The 22,594-nt window shown below is 38.0% G+C and overlaps 1 protein-coding gene across 35 annotated transcripts in view; it reads left to right on the top strand.

The window, feature by feature from the left end:
- NRCAM (neuronal cell adhesion molecule) overlaps positions 1–22,594 on the top strand; it is a 290,661-nt gene that overhangs the window by 222,975 nt on the left and 45,092 nt on the right. For 27 of the 35 annotated variants that reach the window (XR_012637593.1, XR_012637594.1, XR_012637595.1 and 24 more), the window contains 13 exons: positions 771–914; positions 2,265–2,376; positions 2,719–2,885; positions 2,980–3,127; positions 6,336–6,460; positions 8,692–8,721; positions 10,316–10,417; positions 11,767–11,964; positions 12,078–12,148; positions 13,092–13,317; positions 13,633–13,748; positions 20,282–20,486; positions 20,750–20,872. Coding sequence is in view for 32 of the 35 variants with exons in the window: in XM_074942209.1 (XP_074798310.1) it covers positions 771–914; positions 2,265–2,376; positions 2,719–2,885; positions 2,980–3,127; positions 6,336–6,460; positions 8,692–8,721; positions 10,316–10,417; positions 11,767–11,964; positions 12,078–12,148; positions 13,092–13,317; positions 13,633–13,748; positions 20,282–20,486; positions 20,750–20,872 (1,767 nt within the window). In the remaining 3 variants the exon portion in view is untranslated. The remainder of the gene's footprint in view (positions 1–770; positions 915–2,264; positions 2,377–2,718; positions 2,886–2,979; positions 3,128–6,335; positions 6,461–8,691; positions 8,722–10,315; positions 10,418–11,766; positions 11,965–12,077; positions 12,149–13,091; positions 13,318–13,632; positions 13,749–20,281; positions 20,487–20,749; positions 20,873–22,594) is intronic. The other 8 variants (XM_074942232.1, XM_074942231.1, XM_074942227.1 and 5 more) reach the window with 1 other exon arrangement.

Raw genomic sequence — 22,594 nt, 5'->3', positions numbered from 1 at the left:
AAGAACTCCTACCCAGTAATGCATCTGACCTATTATAGTTTCATTTGAGGTAATTTTCACATGGGGAAAGCTATTTTTTTATTTTATGTTTTTAGACATATTTACGTTTAAGAATAGCAGAACATGGGAACAGTTTGAGTTCTTAGAATATTCTAAAGTTCCCCCATCTTTATAGATTAATTTTCTTTTGGCATTAAGAAGAAGGTTTTTTCTTATCCCACTCGTTACATATCTGTGTCTGTATCTTTGTTTGTCTGAATCATACATACATCAGTATATTTTTGTATGTTTTCCTCTTCAAATTACATGGATCATATGCCTTTGGCATTAATCATAAAAGAACAGTGAAGGTATTCAGTTTGCACTGAATAAGTATAGAATCTGGATAACTTCCTAAATCACAAAAACAACAAGGAGTCTGGTGGCACCTTAAAGACTAATAGATTTATTTGGGCATAAGCTTTAAAAGCCCACTTTTTCAGTGCATTTTTTACCCAGGAAAGCTTATGCCCAAATAAATCTGTTAGTCTTTACAGTGCCACCGGACTCCTCCTTGTTTTAGTGGGTACAGACTAACACGGCTACCCCCTGATACTTGACACCTTCTAAATCACGTCATGATAAAGTGGTGAACCACTGAAGGGAAGTCTGGGAAGATGGAATCAAGAAATTCTTCTGTCTTTCATAATATTTCATTCCCTTCGCAAATATAGTAGTCATCTTAATAACAATTTAAGAAAGAATAAATGCACTTTTTTTAACCCATATAGTTGCCCCAGAAGATCCTAGCAGAAAAGTAGATGGTGATACCATAATTTTCTCTGATGTGCAAGAAAGATCAAGTGCTGTTTATCAGTGCAATGCCTCTAATGAATATGGATACTTGCTGGCAAATGCATTTGTGAATGTTTTGGGTAAGATCAATCTTTCATTTTTCATCTGTAACTTAATTAAGAGTTGATGACTAGTAAATTTTCCTGATATTGTTTAATCTAATCCAGACTTTCTGCATTGCTAAGTAACAGAAAAATATTGCTGGTTAAATCAACATAAACGTTAATAAAATAAATCTTTTATATTGCAAGTGATTATGAGTACTGATCAAACCCCTATATAACACAGTTCTTTCTTCTCCTTCATATATGGTCTCCACAGAGCCCCACTGAAGGGGTTGGATGCTCAGCCATATAGCTACAGAACTTTTTTGAGTAGAGTGTGAGCATATCCCTTGAGCCTCACGCTACAGATGAAGAGCATAGATACCCCACTCTCTAACTTCCTCCCTCCCCTTTGCTGAAGCAGGCGTGAAAGCATCTTGTCCCCTTTCTCTGTTAGGTCAGGCCAACAGAAATAGCTGTAAAGAGTTAATTAGTACTAGGTTTAAACTAATGTTTCATTTTAATTTTTTTAATGTTGCATTAAAAAAAATTATCTTGATCCGCATAAAAATCAGGGCTTCAGATAGTCATGAAAAAGGTAAAGGACACTCAGCTAAAGCCTGCAACACCTTTAAGATTTTCTCAGAAATTATCCAAAAGGATTTTAAGACGCTGTTTCAGGATCTGCTCTTGCAAGATGATCTTGTTATGCTTGAGTCAGGGAGACTTTCTCCTAAGAAAGTATCTCCAGCCATGAGTAGTATGGCCTTCAGTGCCTCCCTGTGAGCTTAAGCCTGCTGTAAAATCCTAGTTGGAAAGAGGTCACCTTGTAAAGCCTCCGCACGAGGAACCAAAATAATTAGTTCCAAAGATCAGAGTTCAGTGGATGGACCTGAGGAAAGACCCTCTTTCATTGCAAGATGTTCCAGAGGAAAGGAGAGGTGCTCCACCAAAGAGTCTGACCCCAGATCCTGGAGTGTGCAGCTTCCTTGCACCCAGGAGTTGTAGAACCTCCTGGTAATTGTGTGGTCAAATCAGTCATCTGCACTGGGGCAATGATATTTGGCCCAGTGGACCTTGCTTCTTTTTTTTTTTTTTTTTTTTTTTTTAGCATTTTCTGACTTGAATTCTTCCAGTGAAGTCACATACTTCAGTGCTTATCACTATTGCTCAGTGAAAAACAAGAAGGAAGTATTGACTTGTAACAGGGAGATTCCCCTGCATTACAGCTTCTACAGACTACCAGCAGCAGAGCTAGATAGAGGCCCTAAGTCACATCAGAGAGAGATGTAAATGTGTAATTTTATAGGCTACTCCTGATCGTCGTAATCAAATATGCCTTATATATAGATAAATAAAATAAAATGTGTTGTGTTGTCTTTTTAGCTGAGCCACCAAGAATTCTGACTCCTGCTAATAAATTATATCAAATCATTGCAAACAATCCTGCATTGCTAGATTGTGCTTTTTTTGGTTCACCTGTGCCTGAAATTGAATGGTAAGTTGTAGTCATTGTGTATAAGTACTTCTGAAGAGGCATTAACTTTCCTTGAAAGCAATCATTTAAATGTTTTTTGTTATTCTATATTTCTTTTTCTAAAAATAAAATAGGGCTCTCTTTTTTTTTTAGCATGCACTGATTACAATATTGATACATTTAAATTATTTATGTAATTTAACATTTAATTAAATTACTGATCGATTCCATTTAAATTTCACTGCATGGGTTTGCTTGACATCTGTATTTTCTTATGCAGTACTCTAAAATTTGCTTTTCTAACACTAGATATGATTGAATTAGTGCATGATATTGGATAATGATACAATTTTTAATATAAAGGTTTAAGGGAGTAAAAGGGAGCATCCTGCATGGAGATCTTTATGTTTTTCATGACAATGGAACTCTGGAAATTCCTGTGGCACAAAAGGATAGTACTGGCACATATACCTGTGTAGCAAGGAATAAATTAGGAAAGGTACAAAATGAGGTCCATCTAGAAGTCAAAGGTAAGAAACCAATCATTGTTGTAAACCATTTTAATCACAGTTTAACCCAGAATTTCAAACAATTTAAATGTCTAATAGCAACTCTAAATTTCAGATCCAACAATGATTATTAAACAGCCTGAATATAAAATCATTCAAAAGGGTGGCCAGGTTTCCTTTGAGTGTACTATAAAGCATGATCGTACCTTAATGCCAACTATTACATGGTTGAAGGATAATGGTGAACTGCCAGTTGATGAAAGGTACAGATAAATTATTTATTTTGTTTTTTGTAATTGTACTTTTAAACTCATTTTTGTTCATGTTTCTCCTGTTCATCTGAAATGTTGGGTAACTCTTCCACAAGAAGACTAATCAATAACAACATCAGACCCATGTTTGTCTTTGCCTAAAAGCCCATCCTAGTACAGTGGCAAAGTGAAGGCAGCAATTAGAAATGCAAAAGCAACATTTAAACAATGGAAAAAATGGGAAATAGATAGCAATCAAAATAAATTAGAAGTATGAATAGTAGAAATTTGATAAGGGAAGCTATAGACATCAGGGAAAAATCCATGGTTAGTGCTAAGAACAATAAGAAAGAGTTTTTAAAAATATATTAGGAGCAAAAGAATTCATAGCAATGGTATATGCCCATTAATAGATAGAGATGATAAAATTGTTTGTCTGCAGGCAAGGCAGAAGTGTTCAATAAATATTTCTATTCTGTATCTGAAAAGAAGCAGAATGATGTACTTGTATCACATCAGGATGATGAAGTAATTTCTAGTCCATTAATAAGCAAGGCTGTCATTAAACAATATCTGCTAGATATAAACATTTTAAACTGAATAGATCCAGAAAAGTTGCACCCAGGAATATTGAAAGAGCTGTGTGAGGAGATCTCTGGCCTGCTGATATTAATTTTAATAAATCTTGAAATACAAGGGAAATTTCAGAAAACTGGAAGAGTGCTAATGTTGTGCTGATATTCAAAACGAGCAAACAGGTTGACCCACATAACTATAGGTCAGTAAGCCTGACTTCAATCCTGGGGAAAATAATGGAAGAGCTGATACAGGATTCAATTGATAAAAAATAGGAATATAAATAATGCCAGTCAATATGGTTTTATGGAAAATGGATTATGTCAAACAAACTTGATTTCATTCTTGGATGAGATTACAATTTTGACTGATGAAATTAACTGTAGATGTAATATACTTAAACTTTTGTAAGACATTTGATTTAGTACCACATGACATTCTGAGTAAAAAAATAGCATTATACAATATTAAGACAGCACATATTAAATGGGTTAGGAAAGGGGTAGCTGACAGATTTTTAAAAGTAGTTGTACATGGGGAGTCATCATCATGGTGGTGTTTCTAGTGGGGTTTCTCAAGGATCACTATTAGGCTTCATTCTATTTATCATTTTCATAAATAATCTGGAAGTAAATATAAAAACACAGCTAATTAAATTTACTGATGACACAAAGATTGGTGAAGTGGTAAATGATAGGGCAGACAGGGCAGTCATACAGAGTGATCTGGATTGCTTGGTAATCTTCAAACAAAATGTGTTTTAATATAGCCAAATGCTAAGTTATACATCTAGGAACAAGGAATGCAGACCAAATCTAAGGAATGGGGGCCTGTATGCTGGAAAGCAGTGACTGAAAAATATCTTGGGGTCATAATGTACCCTGAACTGAACATGAGCTTCCAGTGTGATGCTGTGGCAAAAGGGGTAATGCGATCCTTGAATGTATAACCAGGGGACTGGTGAGTAGGAGCAGGGAAGTGATTTGACTTCTGTATATGGGTTGGTGAGACTGGTACTGGAATATTGTATACAGTTCTGGTGTGCACATTTTAATAAGTATGTTGAAAAATTGGAAAGGGTGCAGAAAAGAGCCACAAAAAACATTTGAGGGCAGGAGAAAATGCCTCATAGTGTGAGACTGAGAACTGAATCTGTTTAGGTTTTCAGAAATAAGATTGAGGCATCCTTTGATTACAACGTGTAAGTACTTTAGCAGGGAAAAAAATACCTGGTACTATAAGGCTCTTTAATCTAGAAGAGAAAGGAATCCCAAGAACCAATGGCTGGATGCTGGTGCCCAACAAATTCCAATTAGAAATAAGGCACAAAGTTTTAGCAGTGGGAGTGATTAACTATTGGAACGAACTACCAAGGGAAGTGAAGGATTCTCCTTCTCTTGGTGGCATCCATTGAAGATTGGATGTCTTTCTGGAATATGTGCTTTGGCCAAACACAAGTTATGTTTTAGTCAAACAAAGGTTATTGGGTTCAATACAGAAGTAACTGGATGAAATGTAAAGGCCTGTGATATACAGGAGGTCATATTAGGTGACATTATGGTCCCTTCTGGCCTAAAATTCTAAATCACAGAGAGAGTACTTTTTCTGTTCTTGATCTAGAAAACACTAGAGCTTTGTAATTATGTGGCCGACTTTAACAACTTGTGTGAGAATGCAGGACTTTTCTGTTGAGGGCATCCTAGGCTAAAACTCTACATTTAACTGCAAGGTGACTACTGTTAAATCAGACTGGCAGATGGGTGGGAGAAGGAGCTTGGGAGCTAAGAGAGAGGAGGTCCTGTAGGGGAGCCCTAGCAACAGTCAAGCTTGGGTAGGGTTCTTAGACTGAAGTTTATATTGTGCTAATGTTAACCTGCCAATACAGCCAAATTCAACAAAGTAAGTTCTTTGTTCCAAAAGTGAAAAGCATATCTCTGTATGGATTTGGTTGCAGGGGAAGGGGGGGGTCTGCTTATTAATGTTTCTAGCAGATTCTGTCAGTGTTTACCCTACATTCATGACCATGCATGGGTGAATCATTTCTAGGCTTCCAACTGTGATTTTGGGCAGAAAAGTTGAAAGGTTTTATTTTAAAAAGTTAAGGCAAATAGTACGCAAATATTCCACAATTAGGCATATTACACAAGTACACATAAGACTTTGCAATTTACTTTCTTTTATTCCAGTAAAACTGGATCAAACAAATGTTTGAAGAAAGCAGCTACAAAAGGTTAGCAAACTCAGAATAAGTGAATTCGTTATAAATCTGATCGGATGTTCACAGCTCTAGTTGTGTGTTGGTGATGTGTCCTGCCTTGTCTTTTGGAGGACATCAGTATCCTGTTGCAGCAACAGTTAGGATTGAAGGTTTCTGCTAGCTTCTGAGATGCAAAAGCAACACTTTTGCTGATCAGAGGTCGAATCAACTGCTAAGCGAGGTGTCGTTCAGAAAAGAAAACACATTTGAATACTGATGTTACCTATCAGTGAAAATGTAGTTGTAGTCCAAATGTTGAAGTTACATTAAGCCATGGAGATGTTGCTGGTACCCACAAAAATATTAAGCCATCATTAGGATTTGGTAATTTTATACACAACTTTATTATAACAATGAAAAATCCACTATTGAATGTATTATTTACAGGTTTATTATTCATAAAGATAGTTTGGCCATTATGAATGTAACTGATAAGGATGATGGAACCTATACATGTGTAGCAAATACTACCCTGGACAGCGTTTCTGCAAGTGCCGTACTCACTGTTGTTGGTAAGATTGCTTTTAAAATGTTGTAAGGGCAAAGCTGTGTTTGTTTTGTATAAATTGTTAAAGCAGTATTAGATTTGATGTGACAGGCACTAACAGAGTTTGATAAAATAAAAACACCCCAACGCATATATGCTCTTTGGGCATTCAGTTAAATTTTAAGATAAAAAATAAATGATATTCAATCTTGCCTATATTGTCTGATATTTTTTAAGGTAGTGTATGAAGCAGAAGGTAAAATATGAACCAGCTGCTTAATAGAAAGTGTTCAAACAGCAAGTAGTGTTTCCAATGGGACAAGGTCAATCTCATGCTAGATGCTCTCCTACATTGTACTTGAGCTGGTGCAGTCGACCAATGACTCTGCAGAGTATTTCAGCACCAACACCGGTTGTCTTGAGGTTCTTGCCAGCTTCTACAGTTGCATTCTGCTTCAAACAAGTTGAACAACATGCTTGTTTAACTTTCACTCTTACTTCCAGGATTTTTCTTAGTCTAGTTTTCTTTCAGTTTAGCTAGGCTTCCTGTAATTAAGAAATAGCTATGAAGTCCACCAGCCAGGAACTGCTGGACCACAGTGTACTGTGGATATGCCTCCAGCACATTCTTTCTGCTGACTGGGGACACCAATTGTGGAGGGAATCAATACCCAGATAAGGAGATCCTGCTGCTTACCACACTCTTGTTGTTGGATCATATTAAAGAAGTTCTGTATTAAAATCACAAATGAGTTTGATTCCCCATAGTTTAAATTCCAGGGTATTATTAATTAAGAAGTCTCTTGATTTTTGGTCTCTTATTTTTACTGTTTCTCTCCCTCTCTGTGTGAAACTTGCAAGCTGCTGATTGTGTTAGTACATCCTAAGACAGAGTCTGTTCTCAGAGCAATTCTTTGTAACAACAACTACTCACAGAGAGAGAGACTCAAAGCAATACTCTCTAACAACAGAAACAGCACCCAGAGACTCCCCGCCCTTTTGTTGTATTCATCTAGCTTTGTTAACAATTGTGATTACAATAGAGATAGAGGATGTATGTGGATGGATGCTTGGTGTGGATAATAACTGAATGATCCGGGAGGTGCCAGCCTAAGAATCCAGTGTCCATCGGCTGAAGAAGGCGTCAAGTGGAAATAACTAGAGGACTCCCGGAGGGCAGACTGGAATCCACCCAACAGCCTCAAGGATGGGAGAACTGAAGAACAAGATAACATCTTGCAGCACAGAGCCATCAGGAATGTGCCATCTGCTGATTGATTCAGCAACAGCATGATGAAGCAATTCCCATAGACTGCCATAGGAATAAATTCCTATAAAAATGGACTCTAGAAAGTGAGAACTTTGGGGTCTGATTCTGCAAACCAACTTCCAGGATCATCAGATGTGCATCTGACAAGGCCCTGCTCCCTCCTCATGTCCAGGCCACCTGGCCAGTGGCTTGGCATGAGCAACTCTAAGGCTGGTAACTATGATAACAATCTTGCAGAACCTGTGTATGTGTTGTATGAATGAATGAATGTGTGAATAAATATGAAATTGAATGGAATGTTATAGCTATAACTAACTGCTTACTATGATTCTGTCTGTATTCACAATAAATGTGGCATTTTGCCTTTTCCCCTTTAATAAGATCCTGCTGGTTTTTATTTTATTGGTATAACATTGTCCAGCTCAGGATCAGTCCCCAGGAGTTTAAACTCTTCTAGTAGCTATTGCCTCTGCTCACTGAGTGTTTGAGAAGGCAGCCCTACTTCCTTTATTTCTCTAACCAGCTTTACTTCAGTCCGGTGTCTTATCATCTCCCACCTTGTAAGTATATTTTCAATGTATAGTCTGTGTGATCCTTAGCTAGAGAAGCTAGCAGGAGTCTCCAACCAAAATCTACTGGTGCTCTAAAATTCTGCAGTGGTCATAATAACTATTCAAGGGTGAGATAAGCAAAATGTTAGTTTTGTCCATATGAAAAATAAGGGTAAAAACATTTGTCTAGTTTGTGTAAGAGTCATTTCTGTATTTATTTTTTTGATTTAATTTTTCATTTAAAAAAATTGGATACTTTATCTTTCTTGCAAAAAATTAAAAATAATCAATGCATGATTTAAAATTGACCCTTTCTTGTAGCAAAAATAACTTCACTTTATTATCTCTAATAAATATAATCTTTAACTATGTGTAAAATCATGTTTCTTTGGCTACTAATTTTGATTAAATCCTTTATATTAATGTCCTTTTCAGCTGCTACCCCAACTCCAGCTATCATTTACGGTAAACTAATACAAAATTTGTCTGCATCATCTACCAAACATATTTCACACTTTTGCCTATTGCAAATTGTGTCATCTTTGGTTTTAATTTCCGTTTCATGCTTTTTACCAACTTTGTTTTTTTTTTTAAAGCAGAAGAGAATTCTGTGCAATCATACCATTTTCTTATTAGCTATTTGTTCAGACTGTTTCATTACTATATTATTAGCCTTTAGAATTTTACACCAAGGCTATTTTAAATTATTTGGGAGTATACAATTTATAGAAAATGAAGTTTTTAAGCAATTTTTTAAGTTTGTTGTTTACAGTATTATTAAATTTCTTTATACTAAGTACAGTAATGCAATATATTTTCTGTAATAATATGTAATTCAGAACAAATACTTGAAAAACAAAGTTCAGCAGTATCCTGAAGGCCCACATCAAAAACAAGTATAGGTCTGATCTTGCACCATTTAAATTAAAGGGAGTTTTGCTGTTGACTTCACTGAGAGAAGCATCAAGGCCTTTAATTCTAGCTTCCACAGTACAGAAGCGTAAGCTAAACGAGGCCTGAAAATCTAATTGTAGCAGTTTACATGGCCCTAGATAGGTATTTGCAATGTCAAAAGCCATCCTGTTTTCTCAGTTGAAAGGGGTCCTTAAAAGTGGCCAAATAATTGATCTCATAAATGTCTTGATTTTACTCCACACTGGAAATGAAATAGGACTTTATTATCAAGGTTCTTTTCTGCTTCTCATTAACATTTTACATTAAAATTAATGTTATGGTATAAGAGTGCCTAGATTTTAATCTTTTACAATATCCTGAATAAGGCTTTTTCATATTTCATATTCTCTGAATTTATGTTGGAAGGCAAAATATGGTACTATGGACCTGATACTGCAAACACTTTAAAATATGAATAACTTTATTCACTTTAATAAGTCCCGTTGACCTTAATGGACCTACTCCGGTCTTTCATTCCAAATGCTTATTAATATAATGAATGATTTTCAGCAATTTGGGATGAACAATTTCATAATTATGCATTCAGAGTATTGTAAATTAACAGTTTAGTTTATATTTTCAGGCTTCTTAAAATGTGTAGGTTAAAAGTAAAATGCCTTTGTTTTTCTTATTGCAGAGCATCTTTCTTAAATTGACGCATGAAATATTTGTACTAATTCTGAAACAGTTTCTTTTTAATATCTGCACTTCTTTATTTTTCACGACCAAAGATTTTATTTCATGTATAATAGTTAGCTACTCATATTCATTAGTCATTAACTGAACATAATGCTGAACCATGCATTTCATATTTCTTTGCTTTTCATTACAGTAGCTTTTATATTGCAAAACAGTCAGGCATAGAGTTTCTGTCAGTAGTGTTTGCTTGTTACAAATGTATTTAGAAAGTTCCCAGCAACATCAGTTCTTATGCATTCCATTACAATTGCATGCAAATGGCCACTAAATCATATCGGCATAATGGAAGTAGATCTCTTTATTGTTGTGCTTTTGGAAAAGTTTTGGTTGAAATGTGAGAATTGTTGCCAGGAAGAAACTGTTTAATCTGTTATATTTAGTTACTATGTATTTATTTGGCTTATAGATCGTCCTGATCCACCCTTTGATTTAGAATTAACAGATCAGCTAGAAAGAAGCATACAGCTGTCCTGGATACCAGGATATGACAATAACAGCCCCATTACAAGTATGTTTGGTTGTCTTTACTGGAACAAAAATTCATTGTTTTACTTTTTCAGATTCCAAAGAGTTTTGAAATATACCTTTGTCTAGTAAGCTTAGCAAATACATTCTTTCATTGTTGTTATTATTTACCGGTATTACAGTGGTGCCCAAAGCGTGTTGCATGCGGTTCAAACATATGGAAGGATGCATTCCCTGCCCCACAGAGTTCAGTCAAAAGCCCCTAATCCTGCAGTCACAACCAGTAGCACAGACACTTGCATCCATGTGAAACCCCTTTTAAGGGCTCAATCCTGCAAATACATACAGGAGTAAATTTTTAATCACATGCGCAGCCCCACTGAAATAAACTTACTCCCAGACATTTTTTGACAGTGTTAAAATCTTAAACTAACCTGAATGTGCGACAGTTGAATTTGAAAGCTCATTGGCAGCAATACCTTTATGTGTTATTTATCTTTGTTGACAGAAAAGCTTTAACTTCCTCAAAATTATAAACCAGATGGTTTTTCTGATCCTTTCAAAGCCAAACTTTTGATAGAGGTAAACATCGAAAGCAGTTCATTCAGGCCTAGTGCTTGGGGTGTGCTCTCCAGTCCAGTCTCTATTCCAGCAAACAGGAGTTTGCAGGTTCCAGGCCGGCTCTGTTAGTGTCTCTCATTGGGGCCCTTCTGCAGTGGCTCCCTCCCCAGCCGCTGCTGCTCCCCCATAAGTCCCACCCAGCTTGCACTCAGCTGTAAGGTCCAGCAGTCACAGTCTGTTCCACACGTGGAGCTGTGTTCAGTTCCCACAGATTCCTCTCTGCATCCGATTTCTCTGCAGCTCCTGGCTTGTCAAGCAGCCACTGCTTCCCAGTTGAGCCCGGCCACTTCCTCATGCAGGACCCTTCCCCTTACCTGTCCAGGAGGAAGGGGACGTGCAGTGAGGAGGGCTGACGGGAGTTATAACCCCTGCTTAGCAGGTCCATCACACTACATATACAATTTCAAATGTTTTCTCTCACTGCTTATTTCTGTGCTGAAACTTCATCTATTGTGTCTTTCTCTCAGTACGGTATTTCTAAGGCTCCTGTTGTGGCAGTATCCAAGCAGCTGAGACTGTTACAGTAGAATTATGCGTACTTACAGTTAGAATGCCAAAGAGTAATGCTTCCCTTACATTTCTTGCTAAGGACTACTTGTTCAGTTGTATTCTCTAACTTATTTCTTATGATTTCAAGTTTATTTTAAAAATATTTAGTGTAGATCGGACTGCTGACTTATGATTATTTCATTCATAAATGACTGTGCTAGTCTCTGATGCCTAGGAATGTTATAGATCTGACATATAATTGAACTCAATTTTTGTTGATAGATTTTGTCATTGAATATGAAGATGGAATGCGTGAACCAGGGGTATGGCATTACCAGACAGAAGTCCATGGGACTCAGACAACTGTACAGTTAAAGCTGTCTCCGTATGTTAACTATTCGTTCCGTGTAATAGCTGTCAATGAGATTGGTAGAAGTCAGCCAAGTGAAGCATCTGAACAATACCTAACAAAAGCTGCAAGTAAATAAACACTACCATTTACCAGTAATCAGTTTACTCTTTAGACGCCATTGAATTATTTAGAACCCAAAGAACAGTCGGACCTTACTCAATTATAAATATTTAACTTTTAGAGCCAGATGAAAATCCTTCTGGTGTTCAAGGGATAGGATCAGAACCCGATAATTTGGTGATTATATGGGAGGTAAGTTTTTTAGCCTATAAGCAACATTTTCTAGAAAATAAAAATATAAACTTTGAACAAATTAATAGATGTTATAGTTGGTGCTTGTTTGAGACAAAATAAAAACCCACTAATTTGTCTGAACCTTTCCCCTTTCTTAAATAGGGGGAAAATGTAAATGAATACTCACAGTGAGAAACATACTTTCAAAGGACTGTTTTCTCTTTTGTTTATTAGTGGTTTCTCCATCTTCCTGACAAACTCATTAATTTAGGATAACTTGAAGTGTTTTCATGCATTAAGATTAAAAAATATATATAGTATCTTAGATCAGTTAGCCTCATAATTTTAGAATGGATTCCGATTTAAATCCTAACTCTTCACTAAACTTTATTATAAACTAAATTATCATTATACCTTCCTACTTAAAGCTGTTTGTGGATGCATTGTACTGACACTTACAAGGCAAGAATTCTGATTCTCTTTCTAAACTCAGATTACCAACTACTCATTACTGCAAAGTCAGCTTCCCATTACAGCTTTGAAAAGATTCCAACTCTCTGGGAAATATGATTTAAAATAATTTATTTTAGCTCTTTCATAGTATCTGTCTTCCACGACTGAAGAAAACTAACAAGAATATATTTACATCAGTTAGCTTGCATGATTAAAACACTTGGTGATTAGGTTCTCTGCTTTTCAAAACGTTCAGGGTGATATACGAATGTATTATTTCACTTTGATGCCAGTGTAACTGAAATTACAGCAGCGTAAAAACGAAACAGAAGTTTCAATATCATTACACTGGTATAAAACTGGGGGAACCACATGGTGAATCAGGCTCATTTTTACACCTTCCTTCTTCTTTAGAAGCCTATGATTTTGTTATTATCCTGGATTGCTCTTCTTTGCAAATGTTATAAAATAATTTTAAAACATTAATTTCATTTTTTTTTCATTTTAGCCTTTAAAAGGTTTTCAGTCCAATGGACCAGGTCTTCAATACAAAGTCAGTTGGCGTCAGAAAGATGTTGGTGATGAGTGGACTTCTGTTATAGTTGCAAATGTTTCAAAATATATTGTGTCTGGTACACCGACCTTTGTTCCATATGAGATAAAAGTACAGGCTTTAAATGACCTAGGATATGCACCAGAACCTGCAGAGGTGATTGGACATTCTGGGGAAGACTGTAAGTTTCTCAGACTGACTGACTTGTATTAATTAAAAATATCCAAATACAAAGTCACAGAGGGATTTAAAAAAAGCTATTGAAAATTTGTGGGAGGGAATTTTTCTCTCATGTAGTAAATGAAAATTGTAAACTTCAAATCTTTGGAAGATAGTTAGAGGCTTCATAAACCTCAGCGGTATGAATATTGAGGCCCACTTCAACAAACAGTTGTTAAACGAGACAATAGTGTGACCCATTTCTTTATGAGTGTATTATCTGTTCATATAGTCTCTGATTATAATCTGGGATTTGTTACATCTCTCTCCCACACAGTACCAATGGTTGCTCCAGGCAACGTGCAGGTGCACATTGTTAACAGCACATTAGCCAAGGTGCACTGGGACCCTGTTCCACTAAAAACTGTCCGAGGACACCTTCAAGGATACAGGGTAAGTAACGGTAGAAGCTTTTATATCCTCATCTATCAAAATAAAATATTCTTAATGTGTATATGTATTTGGGAGGGAGGTAACTGCTATTTTAAATGAGTATTTTCGGTTCTTTATTATACCACAATTTTGGTTGATAATTTGTTGACATAATATACTTAAGGCAAATATGTAAGGCAATTAACTTATTCTTGCATGGCATTTTGGTTAAAAATAATTATCACTGTGCAAAATCAATATAGCCCATATTACAAGGATTAAAATCTGATTATCTAAGAGATCACAAAAAGTATTATAGATTGGAAATTTTTATCCTGTGGGAGTACTTTTAGTGGGGTTTTTCTGTTCTTAGCCCAATGCTATTTGTTATCTTTATCAATGATCTGTGTCACAGAGTGACTGGCCCTTTAAGGAGGAGGTGGGGCCAGTCCCACTTAATGACTGGTTAGCTGCGGCTCAGTAAAGGCTCAGTTTAAAAAGGGAGAATACAGGGAGTGGGGCGGAGGGGCTCCTGTGGTAATAGACCTTGGAGCAGGGTGGTAGTATGGAGGAGAACTGAAGAGGATCTGCGGGGAGCAGGGGAACTTCAGGTAGGGAGACATCAGGTTGCAGAAGGACACCAGGGAAAGAGACCCTGGATGGATCTTACATCTAGTTGGCACTCTCGAAAGAGTGGGAAAAGCCTGAGCAAAGTCCAAGAGGGTTGAAGAGTGTTAGCAAGAGAGGACAGACCCTGAGAGGAAGGGCTGTCACCAGCTAAGGAGTGGGTCAGAAGACTCTGGTTTTATGTGGGTTTTTTTGGACTTATGTACCCCAGAAGTCAGACTTTACATGACTCATTGGGAGGGTTAAGTCACTCCAAAAATTGCACAGTACTGGAATCTGTGTGGCACAGGAAACCCAGGATAGAAAACTGAGGCAGGGTGTCTCCAGTAGCATGCCATAAGGGGTGCAGCAATCTGGAAGAAAATATAAAATCATAACTGGTAAAATTTGAAGATGGCACAAAATAAATGGAGTGGCAGTCAGGAGTAAGACTTTTGGATAACACTGCATTGCATGGTAATACTTCCCAATAGGCCTACTCCAACTCCCATTGAAATCAGTGGAAAGCCTCACATTGACTTCAATGCGGGTTGCAGCAGGCCCAATCTGAATAACTACTTCACAAAGACAGTGCACTTCAAATGTCATAGTCTATGGTTTACAAAGTAGTCAATTATCTTTCATGAAACAATAGCAAAGTCCTAACGCCAAATTCAGGCCTTTCTGGAAAACAAAATGACTTCTATATTAGGATTACTGCATGTATATACTGGAAATGGATTTCAAGTCTTTTGGTCATTGGATGTGCAGCATTACATTAGAAATGCATACGCGGCTCAATGGAGAAGATGTGCCCAGGTGTCACATGACTGAGAACCAGCCAGAGAATAGAAAAGGAATACTTGTGGCACCTTAGAGACTAACAAATTTATTTGAGCATAAGCTTTCGTGAGCTACAGCTCACTTCATCGGATGCATTCAGTGGAAAATACAGTGGGGAGATTTATATACATAGAGAACATGAAACAATGGGTGTTACCATACACACTGTAACCAGAGTGATCACTTAAGGTGAGCTATTACCAGCAGGAGAGCGCGGGCGGGGGGGGACCTTTTGTAGTGATAATCAAGGTGGACCATTTCCAGCAGTTGACAAGAACATCTGAGGAACAGTGGTAAACTTGGGGAAATAGTTTTACTTTGTGTAATGACCCATCCACTCCCAGTCTCTATTCAAGCCTAAGTTAATTGTATCCAGTTTGCAAATTAATTCCAATTCAGCAGTCTCTCGTTGGAGTCTGTTTTTGAAGTTTTTTTGTTGAAGTATTGCCACATTTAGGTCTGTAATCGAGTGACCAGAGAGATTGAAGTATTCTCCAACTGGTTTTTGAATGTTACAATTCTTAACATCTGATTTGTGTCCATTTATTCTTTTATGTAGCGACTGTCCAGTTTGACCAATGTACATGGCAAAGGGGCATTGCAGGCACATGATGGCATATAATAGAAAGTCATGTGGGTAGCTGCAGAATGAAGCAAGTTACACCCAGCTCACCCTTGCACATTTGCAAAATGACACATAGATCAGGCCCCTAGTTTATACCACTGAGTGCAGTGAATCATTCTGGTTAAAAACAAACACACACATTGTTTTCAGTGGTGCTGCTCCCCTTCTCCCTATTGCTTTAATTCATTTTCCTGGCTGAACTATAAATTATGTGACTAACATAACATATTCTCTTTGAACTTCATATTCCCCTACCAAATCACCTTTTCTTCACCGATCAGAGTTCTGGCACCTTGTATTGCAGAGCCAGCACTGGTATGAAGTAGTGATCCTGTCAGTTTCCAGATGAATAGACCACTTATTTGATCTGTTCTTAGTAAGGTTGTTTTGCATCACCTGGTAGGATGTCCTCCAAGTTCATTTCAGTCAGAGACAATTTTCAGCCTGACTGCTGACATTCCCTTACTAAAGTGCTTTCTGAAAAGTTTGTGACTTCAACATTTCTGAAAATTAACATGGCATGGTTTAGCTTTGATTCTACTACTACCAGCAGGAGTTCAAGCTAAACTGGTCAGGAGGGCGAAAGTTACCAGCATTTTAACACTGAAGCTGTGTGGAAGGCTCTTGTGAACCAAAATATTAGTATATCCTTGTTTGTTTTTTTTCTTCTTCTTTTTACTCTAAGTATTTTTATTTCATTTCTTCCTCATAGCAGATTTGATAACATTTGTAACTCTCCTTCTCTTGACCAATCTTTTTAGGGTCACATTTGCCACATAATCTACATGCCATTGCTCTCATTTCTTTCCTTTTCTGTTACCTAATAAACTTTGGATTTGTAAAAATGCTTCCAAGCTCTTCAGAACAGATGCGAAATCCAAACTGAATCCAATCCAAAATACAAGCTCGCCACAGGCTAAACACTGATTGATTTACTCATTCTGATCATAATACTTTTGTAGGAGTACTACAGAACGGAAGAAGTTTCAAGGTGTTTCAAGAAATGCTGTTGCATGAATCTGGTCAATCAGGATGCAGTTTGTTGTTTGTCTAACTCAAATTCTGCCAACGGCGTCTGTTCAAAACTGAAGGGCATAAAGAGTTATCCTTTCTATTGAAAACCAATAGAACCAATCTCTTTCTTTCAGAAGGAAGCCTCTTGCTCTGTAGACGCTTTTTTTATATTGTAGGTTTTCCCACAGTACCTTATGCTGGAATAACAAACAACAATATGAAAAGGAGTACTTGTGGCACCTTAGAGACTAACCAATTTACTTGAGCATAAGCTTTCGTGAGCTACAGCTCACTTCATCGGATCATACTGTATGCATCCGATGAAGTGAGCTGTAGCTCACGAAAGCTTATGCTCAAATAAATGGGTTAATCTCTAAGGTGCCACAAGTACTCCTTTTCTTTTTGCGAATACAGACTAACACGGCTGTTACTCTGAAACCTGTCAAACAACAATATCACATGCAAAGTAATAAAAACAAGTAGATCCTGTTATTACTATAATTGAAATCCTTCCATCGTTTACAATTGATGTAATTGAAACCGAGATCAAGCTACATGAGCCTGATAAACTTAAAATCCTGATAGCAATATGTATAACCCAACCCCTGACAGGAGAGTATGACATTAGCACCTTTAAGTAGACCCCCTAAATAAACTAAAACAAATTAGAAGTCACAATGACAAGAATAAGATTGTTAACCAAAGGCAGCTGGTGTTTGCGTAACAGATTTCTTTATGTCTAAATGGGCTTTCCAGTACTAACAAAGTCCCTCTTTTCATATTCTTAATGGTAAAATCCTGGCTCCATTAAATTCAATGGGAATCTTGCCACTGACGTCACTGGAGCTAGGATTTTACCCCATATACCTTACTCTAGTAATTTTAGTGTGGGATCACATTCACAGTGTAACAGTGGCCCTGCAAAATAAATGTTGATATATTTGAGGGTGACGTTCCTAGGAGTAACACAAAATTTTAAGGGAGCACATTTTAACACTCTCTGGAGAATTGTTTTAAGGAGACTGAAAGATAAAGTAAAAGGTGCCAAGGAGAATCTCAGTAATTATGCCAGGGAAGCTCACCTTCATTCTGGGAAAGTCTGAAGCCTCTAAACAAGAGAAGCAACACAACACTAAAACAAATACACTCTGAGAGAGATTAAACCATCGCATTTGTTAAGTCTGAAAAAACACCATTAGGCTAACTGAAATTTTTTGAGTAGTACTTAGCAGACACCAAAGAGTGTGCGTTTCTGGAGACACCCCCCAGACAGTGAAAATCTTGACCTTTTGCTGAGTAAAGGAATAGATGTGACTCTCCAGCTCTGTCAGTCCAGTTCCTTTCATGAGCACCCAGGAAAAACGTGATGAGAATAAGAAAGGAGAAGCACTCAAAGGAACCGGGGCTGAGGTATTCAAAATTGGGTTCATATTCACCAGAAAAGGACAGAGTAAGAGACTGAAGAGACTGAATTTGCTCAGAACCTCACAAGGTCAGGTTTCAAGAGAGCACAATAGTTGTTTGTAGCGTGTAAAGTTCTAAAATTTTGAAGGTGGATGGTAGAAATGACCTCCCCAGCAGTCAACTGCGAAAGAACTTTGAGTGGACAGCAGGGGAAATAGGCATTGTCCATGCATGGAGGGAGTGGGGCAGACACAAGAGAAGATACATGGCTGGTAGGGACATGTTGTGTTTATTTTGATGGAATACATAGATATCAAGGTCAGAAGGGACCATCATGATCATCTAGTTTGACCTCCTGCACAATGCAGGCCACAGAATCTCACCCACCCACTCCTGCGATAAACCTCTCACCTATGTCTGAGCTATTGAAGTCCTCAATTCATGGTTTAAAGACTTCAATGTGCAGAGAATCCTCCAGCATGGTCCCAAAGAGTCAAAGGAGTTAACATGACGCAGTCACTGTCCACATTAAGCAGTGTTAAACAAGGTCCAGAGTTTACTACACAGAGGCCTGCTTAGTCTCATGGCAAACACACTATTAAAAATTCCTTTAACCTTTTATTAAAGATACAGAAAAGGAAAAACAGTTAAAGTATTTGGAATGTAAAAAAAATAACTAAGACTTTCATTTTAACAACCTCCCTTGTTTCTGTTCTCTTTCCCTGTAGCTGGAGTGTTTTTTTATAAGGAAAAAGTCCTTGTTTTACCATCTCTTAGATGGTATTAAAGATATGAATTATTACAACCGGGGGCTACCCTCTGCCAGGTCTGCTGCCTTTTCATTGGCTGGACATGGGGGAATGGACTCACTGGTTAGTTATTTAATATTCATGCTGTAGGTCTGACTAAGTGCCCATTTTGGGATCAGGAAGGAATTTTTCCCATTGGACCAAATTGGTAAGAGGGTCTGGTCTGGTGGGTTTCTTTGCCTTCCTTGCAACATCTTGGAGGCACAGTTAGGTTACAGCATTAAGACTTAAAAAGGTTTAACATTAGGAAAGTAAGACGGCTTAGCTTGCCACAACTTGTGGCTGGTGTCCAATGTGGATAAGGATAAAAGGGACCAGATCCCAGGGGTAAATGAGACCTGGGATTGTGATGGTGGACCTTTCACTGATGGGAAAAGGGGAGACCTTCCTTGGGAGCCTCTTACCCCTCCATGTGGGGGAGGTGGAGAGTATTCAAAAATTAGCTGAGTCCAAGGGATGAGCCTAGTTATTAGTTCTATAGTGTGAGTTCTGAACACCACAGTGTTAAATGCTTGGTATAAGTGCACAGGAGGCAGGGCACATAATCCCCCTCTTCACTGTTAAATAAAATGTCCGTCTGCTTAAAATTCATCCCAAGTGTCTGTTCATTCACTTTCATGTATCTATCCATTATTAAAGAGGGCTAAGCATTCAGAAGCAAAAGAACACGAAGAAACATATGAAGACAGAAGAGCCTCTACAAGAGCTTTGGGGGAAAGTTCCTTTTTAAAAAAAATGATTTATATGTAAAATGGACTGCAAAAGAAGCTTCATTTGGTCATCCTCAGCCTGTCTCAGACTGAGACCCAGATCCTGCAGTGAGATGAAGGCAGGCAGACTCCTGCACCTGTGTGGATTTCATTGCAGGCCTGGATTGTAGGTCTCCTTTGATAATTTGCCTATCATTCCAGACTAGAACAATCCCTATGTGTCCTTCACACACAAACATGTCTTCAAGATTCTGAAAGTCACATCCGATGAAGTGGGCTGTAGCCCACAAAAGCTTATGCTCAAATAAATTTGTTAGTCTCTAAGGTGCCACAAGTACTCCTGTTCTTTTTGCGGATACAGACTAACACGGCTGCTACTCTGAAGTCTGATCCTTGGTCTGCTTCTGGGACAGTGCAACTATGCACTGCCCCTTACATGGAGCTTGTAAAATGTAGTTAGGTATTCATGAAAAAATCATAGATACCAGTTTTCTAAACTGGAACACCAAAATACTCACTACAGATGTTTTTTTTAATGCTTAGATTTACTACTGGAAAGTCCAGAGTTTATCTAAACGAAGGCAGCGGCATGTGGAGAAAAAGATTCTGACATTCAGTGGAAACAAGACGCATGGAATGTTGCCAGGACTGGAGCCTTATAGTTCTTACAAGCTGAATGTTAGAGTTGTTAATGGTAAAGGGGAAGGACCAGCAAGCCCTGACAAATTATTTAAGACTCCTGAAGGAGGTATGAAATGAGAAAATTAAGGTATAAAGCTAAGCTTAGTAAGTTCAAAAATAGCATGTTGTAAGATTGTTATTAAATTTTAAACTTTCTTGGGTAGTTTAGAAATAAAATTGGGGGTTTATAATAGGCACAGTATTAAACATTATGTTTTTATGTACAAAAGAGAAAGCAAATGTAAGGATGATACAGAAGTTATGCCAAAGTATTTTATAAGACATTCTAGTGCAATATACTTAGCATTTACCATATATTCTTCTTACAAGTTCCCAGCTCACCTTCCTTTTTGAAGATTTCTAATCCAACACTGGACTCTCTGACTTTGGAATGGGGTCCACCTACTCACCCAAATGGTGTTTTGATAGCATATACACTAAAGTTTCAACCAAGTAAGTAAATAATGGTAAATTCAAAAAACCTGTCTCAGATCATCCACCTGTGGAATACTAATTTATATCTTTAATTCAGTAGTTATTTCACAATTTACAACAACTGTGTGGTATACCTTTATAAATTACAAATAAATCATGGTGAATTTTATATTTGTTAAAATATGGTAAAGGTTGATCTACACTGACAATAGTCCCAAGTGGAAGAGTTCATCCTCTGGGCTGCAACTGTGGGATTTTTGGTTTTTTATTTATTTGTACTTCTCTACAATGAATTGATCCCATGCTTCATCCCAAAATGCAAGTAAAAGCTGATGTGTAATTGTCAGCTAAGCAATAAACAAGTCAAGAAATACCCTCTCAATCTAGACTGGAAAGCCACTAGCCTGTCCTCCTTCAGATCCCCACTTCTACCGTGATGTCTACAGTAAATAGCCAACTGATCATGGTTAGGCAGCTAGCTGGTGTTATCAAGATTTTTATTTTATTTACATCTTAGAACTAAACCCCTCAAAAACCAAAAACTTTTGAATGACTCAAATCCATAGAATCATGGAATATCAGGGTTGGAAGGGACCTCAGGAGGTCATCTAGTCCAAACCCCTGCTCAAAGCAGAACCAATCCCCAACTAAATCATCCCAGCCAGGGCTTTGTCAAGCCTGACCTTAAAAACTTCAAAGGAAGGAGATTCTACCACCTCCCTAGGTAACACATTCCAGTGTTTCACCACCCTCCTAGTGAAAAAGTTTTTCCTAATATCCAACCTAAACCTCCCCCACTGCAACTTGAGACTATTACTCCTCGTTCTGTCATCTGCTACCACTGAGAACAGTCTAGATCCATCCTCTTTGGAACCCCCTTTCAGGTAGTTGAAAGCAGCTATCAAATCCCCCCTCATTCTTCTCTTCCGCACACTAACCAATCCCAGTTCCCTCAGCCTCTCCTCATAACTCATGTGTTCCAGTCCCCTAATCATTTTTGTTGCCCTCCGCTGGACACTTTCCAATTTTTTGCAGTGTGTGGCCCAAAACAGGACCCAGTACTCCAGATGACGCCTCACCAATGTCGAATAGAGGGGAACGATCATGTCCCTCAATCTGCTGGCAATCCCAATGCTTATACATCCCAAAATGCCATTGGCCTTCTTGGCAACAAGGGCACACTGTTGGCTCATATCCAGCTTCTCGTCCACTGTAACCCCTAGGTCCTTTTCTGCAGAACTGCTGCCGAGCCATTCGGTCCCTAGCCTGTAGCGGTGCATGGGATTCTTCCTCCTAAGTGCAGGACTCTGCACTTGTCCTTGTTGAACCTCATCAGATTTCTTTTGGCCCAATCCTCTAATTTGTCTAGGTCCCTCTGTATCCTATCCCTACCCTCCAGCATATCTACCGCTCCTCCCAGTTTAGTGTCATCTGCAAACTTGCTGATGATGCAAACCACACCATCCTCCAGATCATTAATGAAGATATTGAACAAAACCGACCCGAGAACCGACCCTTGGGGCACTCCACTTGATACAGGCTGCCAACTAGACATGGAGCCATTGATCACTACCCTTTGAGCCCGACAATCTAGCCAGCTTTCTATCCACCTTATAGTCCATTCATCCAGCCCATACATCTTTAACTTGCTGGAAAGAATACTGTGGGAGACCGTGTCAAAAGCTTTGCTAAAGTCAAGGAACAACACGTCCACCGCTTTCCCCTCATCCACAGAGCCAG

The sequence above is a fragment of the Natator depressus genome, chromosome 1, assembly GCF_965152275.1.
Source record: "Natator depressus isolate rNatDep1 chromosome 1, rNatDep2.hap1, whole genome shotgun sequence".
Lineage (NCBI taxonomy): Eukaryota > Metazoa > Chordata > Testudines > Cheloniidae > Natator > Natator depressus.
This window is presented reverse-complemented; position numbering and strand designations above follow the sequence as displayed.